General features: G+C 35.7%; 1 protein-coding gene across 1 annotated transcript; it reads right to left on the bottom strand.

Annotated features, from left to right (window-relative positions):
• Window positions 1–3,190: 3,190 nt before the first annotated feature.
• LOC146004702 (uncharacterized) lies at window positions 3,191–16,539 on the bottom strand. The gene is made up of 4 exons (XM_083143654.1): window positions 16,260–16,539; window positions 10,736–10,882; window positions 8,886–9,106; window positions 3,191–3,675 (listed from the first exon to the last, which is right to left on the bottom strand). The coding sequence occupies exons 1-4, from the start codon at window positions 16,380–16,382 to the stop codon at window positions 3,267–3,269; spliced, it is 900 nt and encodes a 299-aa protein (XP_082999780.1). The 5' UTR covers window positions 16,383–16,539; the 3' UTR covers window positions 3,191–3,266.
• Window positions 16,540–16,858: the final 319 nt, after the last annotated feature.

Here is a 16,858-nt window from a genome sequence, read left to right as displayed (position 1 = left end):
ACAGAACATTTCTTGCTTTTGATAAATCTATACATTCTTAATAAAATTACAGCCACTCAAAAACAGGTTGTGACCTCTTCAACACCTTGTTTCTAAATATATCTGTTTGGCGGTTACGCGGAGATAGGTAATTTACTCAGATAAGCTTACTTTTCATTTTTCCGCATACATCTTTTTTTGCCACCAGACGGGTGGCGAAATCTATCGCGAGAAAAAAATTATGCAGAAAAATGAAAAGAAAGCTTATCAGAGTAAATTACTCTTCTACACCTTCAACTTGTGCAGGGAAGGATAATTCATTTTTCTGTGCTAACCAGTGTGATAACAAAAATTACTATGTGGTAAACTAGCACATGCATAAAATATATAAAATGCAAAAGTTGAACATTATCACAATAAAAAAGACTATTCATTGGTTTATATACTTGAGTACACATTAAACACAAACTTATATTACAAGTTTCATTAACTACATTTCATAACACTATTGTTGCAAAATTTATCACAATATTTTGTCCATTGTTAAAAAGAAAAGCACTTGAAACTGTACAATAAATTACAATAATAGCTCCTGGTTGTTTTTAAGATGATAACTTATAACATCATTAATCCATTATATAAATTCTACATCTGCTAAATCAGAAGCAAAATTGGAGTGAATAAAGCAAATTGGGTTTCAAACTGAAGTGAACATTTTAACTATTCCAGCCAGATAGTGTTAATAGTTTTTGCCAATTCTTCCAATATTTTGATAGCTTTGGTTATCAGCAATGTTGATTTATAAGCATTATTTGTAACGGCAATATTTTTTTCCATACACGAAAAAGCATAATTACTGAACACTGGCTGTACATTAAATTATTGCAAAATATACAAATGTACAAAAATACAGAGAACTTGTGACAATTATAATACCAGTTAGCAGGAGAGAGTAAAGAACCAGCATCATATTGGAGGTTGGAAAAGAAACAAACCTTAATAAAACAGAATGAAAGACGTACCTCTGGCAATCCACAAGCAGATAAAATCAGATATTTCAATCCTAGAAATGAGAATGTTCATCTGAGAAAAATTAAAAGAAGAGTGTTAAAATCTGGAGGAAGGGAGACATTTGGTAGTGTGCAGGGAAGTAACACATGTTGGGTCATCTATTGGAGCAGATCAGAAGCTTCTGTGCATCAGATCTGACCTTGGGTGGAGTGCAGTCCAGGCTGCAGGAAATTCAAATAGTTCACAATTTAGATCTGCTGTTAACATTATGCTTGGTATATTCAAGCATTTCCACAACTGCATGATCATGATCTGTTAGTTGTTCACCGCAGGTATGTCTTTTAACTCTGTTTTGTTAACATGACTGATAAAATAGATTGATTGATTTGCTTTATTTTACTTAGCTTTTCGTGCAACTTTTGGTTAATTTGCAAAGATGGAGATGAGTAATGATATGATGAAATTGATGAATGGGCATCCATGCTCAGGCCAGGATTCGAACCCGGGACCCTTGGCATCGTAGCACGGTGTGCTAAGCACTCCGCCATGGGGACCAGCACTGATAAAATGGACAAGTGCCAAGATTTTTCAAAGGAAACTGTCGCATAAACCAGGAGAAATCTATTGTTGAGCTGACATTCTGAAGCAAATAGAATCATTCATAAAACAGAATGACAAGAATCAGTTCATGAAAAAAAAAAAACTGAGTGTATATGTGTGCAAAAGGAATTAGTGGAAGTTAAATACAGGTTAGCAAATGTGCTTTATGAAAATAATTTCCCATAAATTTGGTCCGTATTCAGATACAGTATAAACCACTGAATGTGATAACAAGGAACTCTTAAGTGATTACATTCACTTTCTTGCATCATATTGATTTACAATGTTGTATTCGGAAAACCCCTTAACCAGGGTCAAATGGGAACTCTTTGACGAATAGATTCTCTTGGGCTATTAACTAGGCGCGTTCTGTACAGATATCTAAACTTTCTAACGTCAGTCTCATCTTCAAAGTAGAAGTAATACATTTCTATCACTTCTACCCTGAAGATGAGTGATGTTAGCTGTAGAAAGCTTGGAGATTTTTCCAGAACTCATCTACTCAATACCCCGAGAGAATTGATTCATCATTCGTCACCACGAAAGCTACAAGACTAACTGAAACCCGGTTTGTATTTTTTATTGTAGAGCTCAGAAAGGCTTCTTACCATTGGACCTTTCACAAGCTTTGGGACCACAGAGCACGATGCTTTTGTCGTATCACAAAGATGTTGATGTCATTGTTCTGGAGGTTCTGTGTGAGTCTGCTGATGTCATGGTTAGGCGATTGTTGAAAGCCTGAACAGCATAGAGATAATGCAAGATCCAGAGTGCTTAGGTGATTTTAGGTATATTTGCAATTTATAGTTGGTGGAAGAACCAGGGATCATGACAACATTTGAAGACTATAATTTTTGTCTTCAAATAACTGTTTCTTTCAATGTACTTTACGTGACTAGATATGCATAGGAGTTTTACCACCTCATTGGTCAACTCATCATGGCACAATCAAAAAGGGCCAATTATTAAACGAGCCTTAGTTAACTTAATTTCACCAAATTGTTAGATTTGTTATTAAGATGAAATTTTAGAATATTTAATGAATTTCGAAGTCTGGGAAAATGTATCACATTTCATTTATGGATGTTAACACTGAACAAACTTCAAATGCTATATTTTGCACTTATATACGGCTAATTCCATGCCAAATCAACCGATAATAATTATTTTTTAACTTTAAGGGTTCAGATTTTTTGGTTTTTTTGATTATACATTGCACCTATCAAGAGGACAAAAACTGCCAAATTTCAGATTTTTCGGCTCTTACTTTTTGAGTTATTGACTTTCAAAAAGCAAAAATCCCAAAATTTGATGACATTTTGAGGTTTTCGTCAACTTTACTGGTACTACCACTGTACCAAAAATTATCAATTTCTGAGATGTCAAGGTTCAGACCTCAGTTGATTTGGCATGTAATGATCCATACACAAAACATTAAAATACTGACCATGGCAAAATTTATAGTATAAAAAATACATACACTAAAAACATAATGTGTTCACCCTCTAACAGAGTCTTCTTAAGACGAATATTCACAAAAGATTGATCTTTTGTAAATATTCGTCTGAAGATCAATCTTTTGTGAATATTCATTTGAAGAAGACCCTGTTCGATGTTGCCTTGGTCAGTATTTTAATGTTTTATTAACATGGAAACATGGCTTAACAGTGTTACCATTATGTACACAGTTTATACCTGTAATAAGCCTTAAGTTCTTCATGAACTTTCATGTGCTTCCTGTACTCCTGTCTTGAGAGAAACTTGCCACACAGATCGCATCTGCGATCTCTGGAAATAGGAAGGTCTTTGTCTTCAGATTTGTTCGCGGAATCACTTTCTACTTGACTACATGATTCACTACTAGAAGTGTCACTATCTGTAACAGTTATAACCTTCTTTGTTTTCAACAAACTGTGTTTCTCTCTATATGCAAGTGTACAAGTTCTTTGTTTCTTCTCAGACACTGAGTTGTCTCTTGAAGGCAATTCCATGCACCTTTTCTGTGAAAGATTCTTCGTATTTTTCACTTTCTTAAATGTTTCAGTTTTTATACTTGAATGCTCATTCCGAAGAAAACGTTCCATACTGAAAGGGAAACCATATTTGAAGTTGGGATACAAACACACATGTAATTATCGTACCATAATAATCACGCACATAATTTATTTTTCCTCATTATTCAAAAACCCAAAAAACAGGACAATATAGAAGATAAACTAATAATTTAGCATCCAATCCCATAATCGATATTAGTAACAATCCACTTTCATGTGGTGAATGAATGTAACAGAAATAAATTACCAACTATCATTTTGCATTGCCTCATTATAATTTCAATCAGTTCCAAACTCAAGTATTTAGGAGTAATATTAAGAAATAAAAAAATATGATCAAGAGGAAATTAAAATAGAGTTACTTTTCTATTCATAAGTTATTTTCCTCTCATTTAAAATACAGCAAACAGTAATTTGCCTGTAGCATTATACGGAAGAGGTCCCACACCATGGCCATGAGGTCTAAGGCATCATGCTTTGGGCTCCAACTACGCGACGGACGCAGATTCGAGTCTCCTGAGGGAAGCGTAATAACTTTTCTCTTGAGATTTCGACCTGTGTATGGGACTGGTGGCCAGACACCATTGCGAGGAAATTGGGGAGCTACGAATGAGTAGCGTAACCTGGTCACAGAAACCTACAAGGACTGGGGGGTTAGTCGTGCTGACCATGTGTCACCCCGTACCTGGTTTAGGGTGACTACTCTACGACCTTGAAAAATTCAAGTATAATTCCTGGTTTTCAAGGCAAACTTTCCAAAAATTCAAGGGTGCAAGCAGATGTTTTCTCTGTTTCAACGTTAAGTATTACCGGCTCTCACCACCCACACATAGACATACACAATACATACAACAATATATATATATTAGCAATATACAATAGCAGAGCTGGAATTTAATTGAAAGATTTGATTCTGTAAGGCTTGTGTAAGTATTTCAGTGGAAGTGTGTTTTAAACATGTAGAGTCACGTGTCTTAACTAGTTTCTAGTTAAATCAGTTAGTGTTAATAAAACGTTAATATTGTGATATTAAGACTGTTACTTAAACCCAGAGTTTTTATACTCCTAGCCAGGGACGAAGTAGCAAATTAAACCGAATTCTGTGAATCCGTTTGCTTTGTTAGTGTCCTTTGCAGAACAATCTAGGACAGATGGAAGATTATTGCAAGATATCTTGAAGTTGATTAGGTAAATTAGAGTGTGAAATTCTTTTACAATCAACAATTTTTTGTACATAAATATATCCCGTAACATTTGTGACTTGTATTTGAAGATGTATTTCGAGTCTGAGTATGTGACATGTCAAATGTAAACTCTGCACCTAAATGAAATATATATACGCCATTTAATTGAATTGAATTAGAATTTTTCCAAAATTTATCCAAAAATTCTAATTCAATTCAATTAAATGGTGTATATATATTTCATTTATATATATTAACAGTATAAAGAGTCTGTGTGATTCCAATTTATCCAAAAATTCTAATTCAATTCAATTAAATGGTGTATATATATTTCATTTAGGTGCGGAGTTTACATGTGAGATGTCACATACTCAGACTCGAAATACATCTACAAATACAAGTCACAAATGTTACGGGATATATTTATGTACACAAAATTGTTGATTGTAAAAGAATTTCACACTCTAATTTACGTAATCAACTTCAAGATATCTTGCAATAATCTTCTGTCTGTCCTAGATTGTTCTGCAAAGGACACTAACAAAGCAAACGGATTCACAGAATTCTGTTTAATTTGCTACTTCGTCCCTGGCTAGGAGTATAAAAACTCTTTTACACCCAGGGTCTTGCTGGGTTTAAGTAACAGTCTTAATATCACAATATTAACGTTTTATTAACAGTAACTGATTTAACTAGAAACTAGTTAACACACGTGACTCTACACGTTTAAAACACACTTCCACTGAAATACTTACACAAGCCATACAGAATCAAATCTTTCAATTAAATTCCAGCTCTGCTATTGTCATAAGATTAGAAACCGTAAATAGTCACAAGATTACTCACATAAAGCCTTGAAAAATCACAAACTTAGACTTACTTTAATGTCATCTTTCATTTTTCTTTCATAACCTAACCAAGGATTATCTATTACAGGATGGGACACTGAGCATATTCTCCATTGACTTGTGCGAACACTATTCTAAGGCCTTATAAACTACAGACTATTCATACCCAGTACAAGCAGAGCCATCTGGCGGGGAAGACAACGTACTCGAACAGTGAGGAACTATCGATGTTTGAGCTCGATACTTGGAAAGCAAATAAATAATGTAATAAATTTAAAAAAAGGAATAATTAAAATTGTGGATTCTAGAAAATATTCTAATTTCTTATACATTTACTAAACATATATGATATTGGGTTATTTTCTGGTTTTCGTAAAATTCAAGACAAGAAACAAGATTTTAATTCTTACACTAAAAATCTTACTTGATGGTTCATTATTGTAATTGATTTCAGGATTTTTCTATTATTTACCTTGGAGTTTAATGATTGCAATCCACGTGATATCCAATGAGATGAACAATAATCCCCCTTGCACTAAAATAACAAACTACCCGTAACACAGCACATTTGCCACACAAGAAATATTGTACTGTGGAGTTACACTGAAAATTCATCGGATGCAAATATGGAGGAAGAATTAGCCACATAATGTCAAACTAAGAATTTGTAACGTTGATTAGGTATATACATTTTTTATTTGATTCGTCAACGTTGACCTTGCACATTGTCTTTTCTTACTGGCATTAATTAAAAATCATTTACTATTCCAAAATGTTGTAAATATGTCTAGGTTTTCCTTTAAAATAACAACTATTCACGTATGCAGCCAAAACTCATTTGTAGGATACAACAAAGATTTCTTTTCCAACTAAACTTAAATTTAATTCTACACGAATTTAAATTACACACATACATAAAATATGTAGAGTTTCTACCTTTGCTTAGAGCGATCAAACTCAACATGTGTGCTTTGAGACTTCTTAGAGGATGGTATTTAATCAAGGTAAACGATGGATGTAAAAGTTTTGTAATGAGATATCTACGTTAAACACTAATACCCAATTCCTAGCCTATTCTATACTATGCTTGACTTAAGATATAAAACACATCTTTCACAGGCCCAGGCTTAATCACAAAAACAATCACCACTGAATTCCTTAAGATTCCAGGCATAGCATAAGGGAAATCATAGAAGCTTTAAAATTCTTCACAATGAACCTAAATATTGGTTCAGAAAGTAAAATATTGCCACACTAAAACGAAATGTACTTATAACAAAAACTCAGTCCTTGATCCATGGTGCATTACCACAGGTTAGTCAATAACCAACTTTGAGAATAGTGAAATGCATCACAATCTTCCATGAAAGTCTAAAATCTTTACAACAGCTTCATTAAAAGTTTCAAGTGCTCGAATATGTACGACATAATGCAGTACTACATAAATGTAATACAAATATAGTTTATAATGTACATCCCTTGAATTTATACGATTGTTTTATGAGTCAGCCTCTGATCAGGGACTAATGGCAAGCTTGACAGGGCAGATCCCATTAATTGTCCATCAGTTTAAAGCTGTTAGTTTTCATCCAAGCGGTTAGATGGTGCTACCAACTTCAGTCTCCAACAGAAATGTAGTATGGCAACTTCGGTATCCTCTTAGTAATCTCCGAGTTCGCCATGGCTTATGGGGCTGGGTTATCCTTATATATATATATAATCCTTGACCCAACCACAAGAAACATATCTCTAACTTTTCCCATCGTTACCAATTCCGCACAGAAAATCATCATACCTAAATGCGTGATGACGCTAGATATTTTCTATGATCATACAGACCCACCTATACATGTGAAAACTTACAGAATAACATTGATTCAAACGAACATGTACAAAAAGGAAACAAATAAACAATAAATATTTTGCTACGACGTAACTTGGGTTGTTGCAAATTTTACAGCCAGCTCTCTTTTCTTTTCCTTCCTCGATAACAATTAAAACTAAACTGTGAAAACCTTGCCTCAGGGCATTAATAAATATGTATAAGTTCAATGGTATTGGGATTAATAAAAGTTGCCATTTTTCACGTCTACAGAGAAAAATTCACGTAGAATTCACGCATAATTCCCGGAGCCAATAATTCAAGTATAATTCCCAAAATTCAAGGAATTCCCGGTGAGTAGCCACCTGTGGTTTTATGAGTGAGGTTGGCAGTCAGTAGATAAGCCCTGGCACTCACGGGCCATTGCGCCACAGGTTATTACATAGAAGAGAGATGTTGTCCCTTAATTAAAATAGACTTAACTTTTATTTTTAATTAAAAGAGATAAACTAACAGGCGAGTGGAGATGATTACATAATACAGACATGCATAGTTTATATTCATCTCCTGACAGTAATAGAATTAACTCAAGAAGACTTTGATGGCACACATGAAAGAGAAAATAAATGTTTACTGGATCAGTTGGCACACTTGAAGGTACAAGACATTAAGGGCAGCTTTGTGCTGTTCTTTGTTCCTCATATCTTGTGGTGTGCTAATTACTCACAATTACAGAATAATAAGCATTCTCAAAAAATATTTAAAACGTTTTAGGAATCAACTGCTCCCTTCATCAGGTTCTTTCTTGACTAGCAAGATCGCTTCATAGCCATGTTTGAATTAAAAACAAGGAAAAAGGATATAGGAATGTCTATGGTAGAAAAGGAATTCTAAAAACCTGCCCAAACCTGTTAAAACTTCCATCCCCACTACCATTCCTTTGTAAAACCACATAAGTTACAAAGTCAATCTTAAAAGAACATTTCGACTTGAAAAGTTAAAAGACCCACACTAATTCACTTTCGCCTGTGCAGCTGCATTCCGCGAGAAGACAGATTGTATTTAAAGTTTCAGCAGTGAGCGGTTTTTGGGCAATTTTGTCAATTCTCAAAATTCAAAAACTCAAAAACCGGGAACATGAAAAATAAAATAAAAATATTTTCTATATTTCAGATGATAAGAAACGTGTATACCAAAATTTAGTCAAATCCATGACATCAAATTCCAAAATTTATTTTCCCTTGGTTACTTTGACATGGAATTACCCTGTGTCTTGATGCTCTCTATATGCTGTGAAAGTTTGTCAGCATTGTACGACAACATTCTGTATATCTATCTAACACATATACTTTATCTTGACACATTCCAGAAAAGTAAAAATACTTACATGATATGCTTATTTGATTGATTCTTGTCACCAAACTTTCTGCAAATGTTTTTGTACGAAAGGATATTGCACTTAGAGTCAACACTTTCAGAACTTCCTCTTGAACTTCTGTGACGTGATCTGCTCGCAGATACTGCTTTATTGGGCTTCTTCCTTCCTGAATCACTACCTACACTAATAGTGACCGCAGTCTCATCACTGCAACTGCTGCTTGCACATCTCTGTTCAGTTAAAAACACAACAATAACCATATTATAAACATACACTAGAACTAACTTTTCATTACATTATGAGGTGCATTCAGAAAGTTTCCGATTAGTCATAAAATAAAGCAAGTAGTAATTGACATTTATTGCATTAGTTACAGAGACTCATAACCTACTTTTTTGACAAATCCACCACTTTGTTCTGTACCGCAGTATTGGTGTCAAAATGCTGTCTTCCCAGAAACCAATTGAGCTGAAGGAAGAGATAAAAGTCGCTATGTGTGATGTCAAACTATATGGGGATGGTCGAAGATCTTGCACTTGTAGTGATGCAAAAGAGCTTGCTTGTGCTCAGCTTCATGGGTTGACCTTACATAAATTGTCTGCACCACTGTCAGACCACATTGCTTGCTTATGACGTCAGGTCAGTCAGGGTGTCTACCAGTCAAGAAATCAACAGGTAGGTCAAGATTTTTTTGCTATTTTTTGCAGTATAGTGAATTTACATTGTTATCTGTACTTGGATAGCTGAGATATAGGACCTGAAGAAGGGACCAGTGGTTTCCGAAACGTTATCAGTCTACAAAATAGATACTCATTTTACGTAACTAATAAATAATTTTGTATTTTTATTTTTTAGAAATACGAAAGAATATCTGTACTTGGATTTGAAAAAAATGAATATTTGGAAATCTAAAATTATATTGAGTTGTTGCTAAGCTTTGTTCATTTTTTCCTTAAGAATTACATTCTTGTAAGTGTGAAGTTTTGTAAAAATATTAAATAATGTGGCCATTTCCCATCCAGGATGAAGTCTGAAGCATTAATTTTCTAAATTACATACATTTACCTCAGTGAAAAAAAATCACTACAGAAAACAGTTGAGAAAATCTGTGCAAAATAACAAAAAATATGCCACCCTCCATGCAAGAATATGCAATATTAGTGTCTTGAGTGGTGGAGCCATGTAACATTGAGATTAGACAAGATTAGTAAAAGTTCCCTGTGCACAATGTACCATTTTATAAAGGCACATTCAGAGGCTGTGGGCTCCTCACACATTGACTCCAATGGCCTCCTCGATGGCACAGTGGTAGCGTCGCCGCCTTGTAATCAAGGGGTCTCGGTGGAGGCCCATAAATGGTTCAGATCCCACTTTAAACTGTAGGTCCAGTCCCGATTAGCATTACTGTGCATAAAGTGGACTTAAAACGCCAACTCAATCAATCTTGGCCAAGTTGATGTGATCAGCATCATGCTCCAGCTGCCTTTATCTACAGGGTCTCATTTATTTGAGGTTGGGTGACCTCAGATCTGCTCTATGCACGGAGAAGGCTGGAAAAATTCCAAACTTAGATCAGCCACCCAGGGAATCGAACCCAGGCCTCTCCCACGTAGCAGTCAGACACCCTACCTACAATATCGCCATGGCTCCTTTGGACAAGATTGGTAGGAAGATAAAGATTGAGTTTCTTTCTTAATGTCCAGAACTGTACTTGGAGTTCAATGGGTTGGGGGAACCTTGAATGAGATTCAAATCTTGGCTTCACACCTTGTTGGAGAAACAAATCTAGTGCATTCCACAGTGTTTTCTGAGTTCTAAAGCTATATATTCATGCACACAATTATAAATAATTGACAAACCTCTACGCCCTGTGCAGCTAAGTAATCTTCTCCGCATTCGGGAAGTGCAGCATCAGATGCTAAACAAGTATCTACAAATTCCGTAAAAATTTCCAGTTTTGCCACACATCTTGCACACATAAAATTTGTACTCAGATCCTTTTGTTTCTGAAACAAAATAGAAAGTTCAGGAAATTTACTCAGTGTGATTGACTGATTGATTTGCTTTATTTTACTTTGCTTTCTGTGCAACTTTTGGCTAATTTGTAGAGATGGGGATGAATGATGATATGATGAAATTTATGAATGGACACTCACAAACATCCATGCCCAGGTCAGGATTTGAACCCGGGATGCCTGGCATCATAACGCGATGTGCTAACCACTCCACCATGGGGGCCGGCTAACTCAGTGTGATGAAAGAGATTAAGGAGGCAATGAGCACAAGTAGGACAAGGCAAGGAACACAGGATTACAAGTAAAGTATGGAGAGAAGGGCAAAAAAATGAAGAATAGTGTTAGTAAGAACTTGGAAACTGGTTAGACAACCTGAGGAAGCAGCTTAACAAGGAAAATTTTAAAGAACTGTACACCATAAAAGTATTGTCAAGTTATTATATGCATAGAAACTGACCAGTATTATGCAAAGATGGTACCATCCTCACAAACAATATTTCAACTGAAATATTGGCAAGAGCGGGCATGAGGACGAAGATGATGAAGTTGAGCCCAGTGTAAAAAATAGGACTAATGCTCCAACTGTAGGAGAAATTAAACACACACTAAAGAAGATGCACAATGGGAAAGCAGCAGGTGTTGACAACATTCCACTAGAAGGGATGAAAACTGACATGAATACAGTGGCAAATATGCTACAGTCCGTCCTTATTTGACAAGATGTGGACTGAGAGAGAGAAATAACTCAAGACTGGAGGTGTTCAATTGGTAAAGATAATGAAATTGAACTGCATGATGACGTCAAGTTGAATATCATCCATTGGTGGATTGTGTGGCAAGTTATTTTTTTAAAAAAAATGCTATCATTGCATGCTTAGATACTAATCAATTGAGTAAAAACAATTTTCCAGTAAGTATAGAGCGTTCCCCGACATTTGCTATGAGACTCAGCGGCAAGCGGTCCGGCGTCAACACTTGTCTTTCCCGGTGAATGGGGTCCGCGACAGTCAGATGCTACAGTCTGTTTTTTTCGCTCTCCCTGCCTTCGCTCTCTTTCCCTTTCTGTTGACGTTGCAGACTGACGCCAGTATAATCCTCCCTCGGAAGTTGTGTTGAAGATTGTGGCTTAATATGGCACCACAAAAGTTTACATTACAGCAAAGGATTTATCTTGTCGAGTGTTACTTCGGAAAGAGGAATTGTGGACGACGTTTTGCAACAAAATTTCCTGGTGTTCCCGTTCCACATAGGACCACTATATTAAACCTCGTAAAAAAGTTTAGAGTAACACGGTCAGTTCTGAATAAAAGTGGAAAGAAAAACCCATGTGTACTTACTGAGGAAAAACTCGATGAGATAGGACAAAGGTTAGAACAGTCTCCTCAGAAATCTATCCGCCACCTCTCACAAGAAACGGATGTTTCAAAACCCCTCTAGGTCCTCTGATTTGTCAGCCTGCGATTTTTATTTATGGGGAAATCTAAAAAAATGAAGTATATTAAGACAATCCACACACCATCCGTGAGTTAAAAGAGAGTATTGTATGAGAAATCGGGAGAATTACAGTAGACGAACTTGCACGTGTAAATGCCAATTTCCTTCGGAGATTATTTTCCTGTAGTTTACGGTTATTACAAGCATAAGAAAACAGTTTTTTCTTTGTGACGTTTCAGGAGAACACACGCTCCTTTCATCAGACATTTATTTTCATTTTGACTAAAGATACAGTTATAACAATGGTTAGTTATATCTCCTTCGGAGATGCCAGGAATGTGTTACAGCAGAGGGACATAATTTTCAACACCTTCTGCAGTCAAGGTTAGTACACAATATGAAAACTGTAATTTTAATAGCCGACCCTACAGACTGTCGCGGACCCTGTTTGCCGGGAAAGACAAGCTCTGATGCTGGGCCGCTTGCCGCCGAGTCTCGTAGCGAATGTGATTAATTCGTAATTAAACAATCGACATTTGGGCTGTCAGAAATTAAACAAACAATCTCAACTTGGCCGATGCTTGTATTAGATCATTCATATTGAGTTTGATGTGATAGTAACTTTTTTGTTTCTATTGTTAGGCTTGTTCTGTTTGGTTAGGGGTGTTGGGTTGATGCTATTATTATTATTGTTTGGTTAGGGGTGTTGGGTTGATGCTATTATTATTATTTCCACATTATATTTTTACCTTTATGTGAATGCAACTGTATTCTACAGGGGGAGACTGTGAAAGTACTTCGTAATTTCACTTATGATGGTAACACTTCAGGATAATGAAAACCTATTATTTGTAGAATCCACATTGTGAATTTATAACTAAATTTTGTAGTATCTGTAGATTAAAATAAAATTAGCATAATTTTACGATGAGTACACTGGGTAACCGGCCCTCAAGTTTCTTTAGCAATATAGGAAAATTATCGGAATGTACATTATTTTTCACGGTACTGGTGCGATCTTGCACAAACACTTTTCACTCGTATATTTCGTAATTTTTAACATTCGTACTTACCGATTATGCATTGCGAAAGATTCTTTAAGGTAACATTTTGCTTTTTTCACGAAAGTAACTTCAATTTTTCACATTAAGAGTAATTATTGTTCATAGTTTTTTTGCTTGCGTAACACACAATATGAGTAGGGTGGTGGATCATGAAAAATACCATGAATAGCTCCACAAACCATTGACGGATAGCCCCAAAAACCATTTACGTAGCCCCATGAACCATTTCCAGCAAGGTTAGGTTAGGTTCGGCAAGCATAGTTAAAATTTTGTTCCTTGAAAGATACATGAATTTCCGGTCAAATATATTGCACGATGGAAAAAAATACATCCTCTGTAACATATTGTAACATATGTATACAAGTGGCTGGTAAACAGTGCAGTGTGCACAAGATGGCCACCCACAGTAAGCTGTGTTGTTGTACGCACTTCCTTAATAAATAGGTTATTCAAGGAACCTTGTTTGTATCTGGGGCAACAGTTCGCTATATCAGAGACACTTTTCTTCAAATTTACAGGAGAAACTACTTACGGAAATCAGTTTCTGTAGCATTGTCGAAGTTCTTCGAGGCATTTTCTTTCATCTTTCAATCTATTTCAGCGGGAAATTAATTCCCGTTGCTTGAATTTAAGCGAAAACGTAACCATGCCGTTTTTTAACTATGTTTGCCTAACCTAACTGAACCTAACCTTCTGTGAATGGTTTTTGGGGCTATTCGTGGATGGCTATGCGATCCCAAATGGTTTTTGGGCCTATGCGTGAATGGTTTTTGGGGCTATCCGTGAATGGTTTGTGGGGCTCACACCATGACTTGCGTTCCGTAACACTTCGAGAAATAGCTTATTTTAGTGTAAAAAATGTTTCTAATCGTGTGAAAACCTTAATGGCACCTTCAAATATGTTCCGCAATACACAATTGGTAAGTACAAACCATATGAAACACAAAATATCCGATTTTAAAGTGTCTCCGATATAACGAACTGATACCGTATTGGGAATACAATATAAAACATCCACGACCTTTAACCCGAGAAAGCCCAATGTCACCTGTAGGTGACACCTTTTTAATATTTTTTTTTATTGTATGCTGTGGCCGGGCATATATTTTTTCTATGTCAAACTGTTCATTCACTTTTTCTCAACTGAATTGTTGCACTTTTGAACTGAGGGACATCTTGTGGAACTTTCTGGAACTATTGAAGTAAAGATTCCTGCCCTTAGGAAGGACGACATATCACCTGCTCCTGGAGAAGGACATTCAAAAACATCAAAATGGTAAGATGATAGAAGTTTATTACTTTTACTTACTGTTAAAGGTTTAAGGTTTATGTCTGGTAAATATAAATTTTCTCCCTGAACAATAAGTTGGTGTAATTGTTGAATAAATTTGTAGTGTCACCTGTAGGTGACATTGGGCTTTGAAAGTCATAAATGGATAAAGGACTAGGACATAATTGCATTTTAGCGTTAATTTTAATAATTATAATTGTAGTAATAATATAATTACAATATAATTTTGTAACAATGATGTAATAATAATAATAATAAAATGTAATTTTAATAATTTTAGTCTTCCAGTGAGTAATGATTTATAATTATTGTAAAAACAAGAATAAAAACATTGAGACTTGAAAAACAAACACAAATAAAATGCTTTCCTCATCAATAATAATGATAAATCTTGGGGGCAAAACAATGCTATAGTATCTTATTCTGATATACACTGTAATGTTGTGGTATTACTCTAGTACTCTAGTACTAATAAAAAAATAATACAAATTTTTGAACTTGGAATCAACTACCATTTCAGGTTGAATTTGGATGAAGCATTAGAACTTATTGGAGAAATTGATGATGACATTGATGAGGTTCTTTTCCCACCTGATGATGATGGATTCACAAATTAAGACAGTGGGGATGAGAATTGCAGAGATGTCAATCGCCTTCCTCCAGCAATGCTCCTCGCCGAGGCGGAAGTTGTCACAAGAAGTTATCATGATTCACAAGAGACCACAACAATTGAAGAGACAACAATTGATGCTAGTCGAATCGGGAGGGCATGTTCATGGGTGGCGTCGATCGTTCACTCCTTGAGGGTCAGTTTCAGGGGTAAAAAGTGGTGGTTCTCCTTGTTTGCCTTTGGAATAGATGCAGCATGCCACAATGCATAGCTGATTTTCAAGAAAGTGAATGGCAAAAATGTGACATATTGTGATTTCCGACGATCACTGGTGGAATCATACTGCCGTTTACATGGAAACTCTCCTTACAGAAGTCCCCAAATTGGTTCTGTGTCCTTGCGTGTACCAAATAAAGTCAGACAAGACATCAACATTGCCGAACATGTACAGGTAGAGTGTTCTCAAAGAACATGTGAACACTGCCACAAGAGGGCACTGATAATATGTATGAGGTGCGGTGTAGCATTACACATACACTGTTGGTACGAATTTCATGCACATACATAAACAGGAAAAAGTGTAAAGCGTTATGTCAAGTTCTGACATTGTTAATATCATCTGTGTTACATAAAAATGAAAAGGGAATGTATAAAACAGAGATGTTCCATGGTATAAGTTTCACGTTATGTTCATTTTGTTACCTTGAATGCCCAATGTCACCTACAGGTGACACCCCTGTATTTTCGAGCAGGATAATAAAATCTTTATTTTTTCATCATTTTATTCCATTTTGATGCAAAACCAATAAACCCTGTCAATATGATGACAAAACTCACAGAAATAAAGTCATGGGCTTTCTCGGGTTAAACAATCTATAGAAACTCAATTCCGTAAGTACTTTTTCCTGTAAAAATGAAGAAATCCGTTTGTGCGAGATCGCACCGTTACCTTTTTCACTTCCTACTTACCAATTTCTGAAGGCATATTTCTAGTTTAGCTAAAACATTAAATTTTATTCCTTGCAAGCTAAACATATCAACAAGTTTTTCATGAGATGCACAAACGAAGCAAAAATTCTGTTCACTTTTCATTCTACTCAGCACATTAATGAGCTACTTTCGTCGTTGCGTGCAGCATGAAAGTAAAATGTATTTAACACAAAATATCATTGCTGTTGTATCTCATCATTTTTCTAAACATTCTCCTCAGTATCAGCTGTTTACTGTTTACATTTTGGAGCAAGAAGAAGAAACGAAAGCGGTGGTAGTGCAAGTGATTTATCCTATTTCTTTCCTTGTGAGGGTGACACACAGTGGTGGGCAAAGAGAGTGGTGGTGGGTACCGCGCTATCTGGGTCTGTTGGGTGCGGAGCAGAAGCACACCCAGCTCTCATCAAACGCCAAAACCAAATCCAAATGCTAGAGCCCACAGGTGGGTTTGAGGACGCCTAAATTTAGAAGGGCGTTTTATTTGCATTTTTTGTGCTGTAAATTTGACTGAATAAAAATTTCGACATTGGACAGAAGTTGAACTTTGTTAACATGTAATATTCACTTCACACATTGGC

This window comes from Lepisma saccharinum, chromosome 22, assembly GCF_977018435.1.
Source record: "Lepisma saccharinum chromosome 22, izLepSacc3.1, whole genome shotgun sequence".
NCBI lineage: Eukaryota > Metazoa > Arthropoda > Insecta > Zygentoma > Lepismatidae > Lepisma > Lepisma saccharinum.
This window is presented reverse-complemented; position numbering and strand designations above follow the sequence as displayed.

Coding starts and splice junctions, on each gene's coding strand:
- LOC146004702 (XM_083143654.1), bottom strand. CDS start 16,382: ATGAAAAGTGAACAGAATTTTTGCTTCGTTTGTGCATCTCATGAAAAA. Junction 10,883..16,259: donor AAATATGCCTTCAGAAATTG/GTAAGTAGGAAG, acceptor ATTTTGTTTCAG/AAACAAAAGGATCTGAGTAC. Junction 9,107..10,735: donor TAGCTGCACAGGGCGTAGAG/GTTTGTCAATTA, acceptor TTAACTGAACAG/AGATGTGCAAGCAGCAGTTG.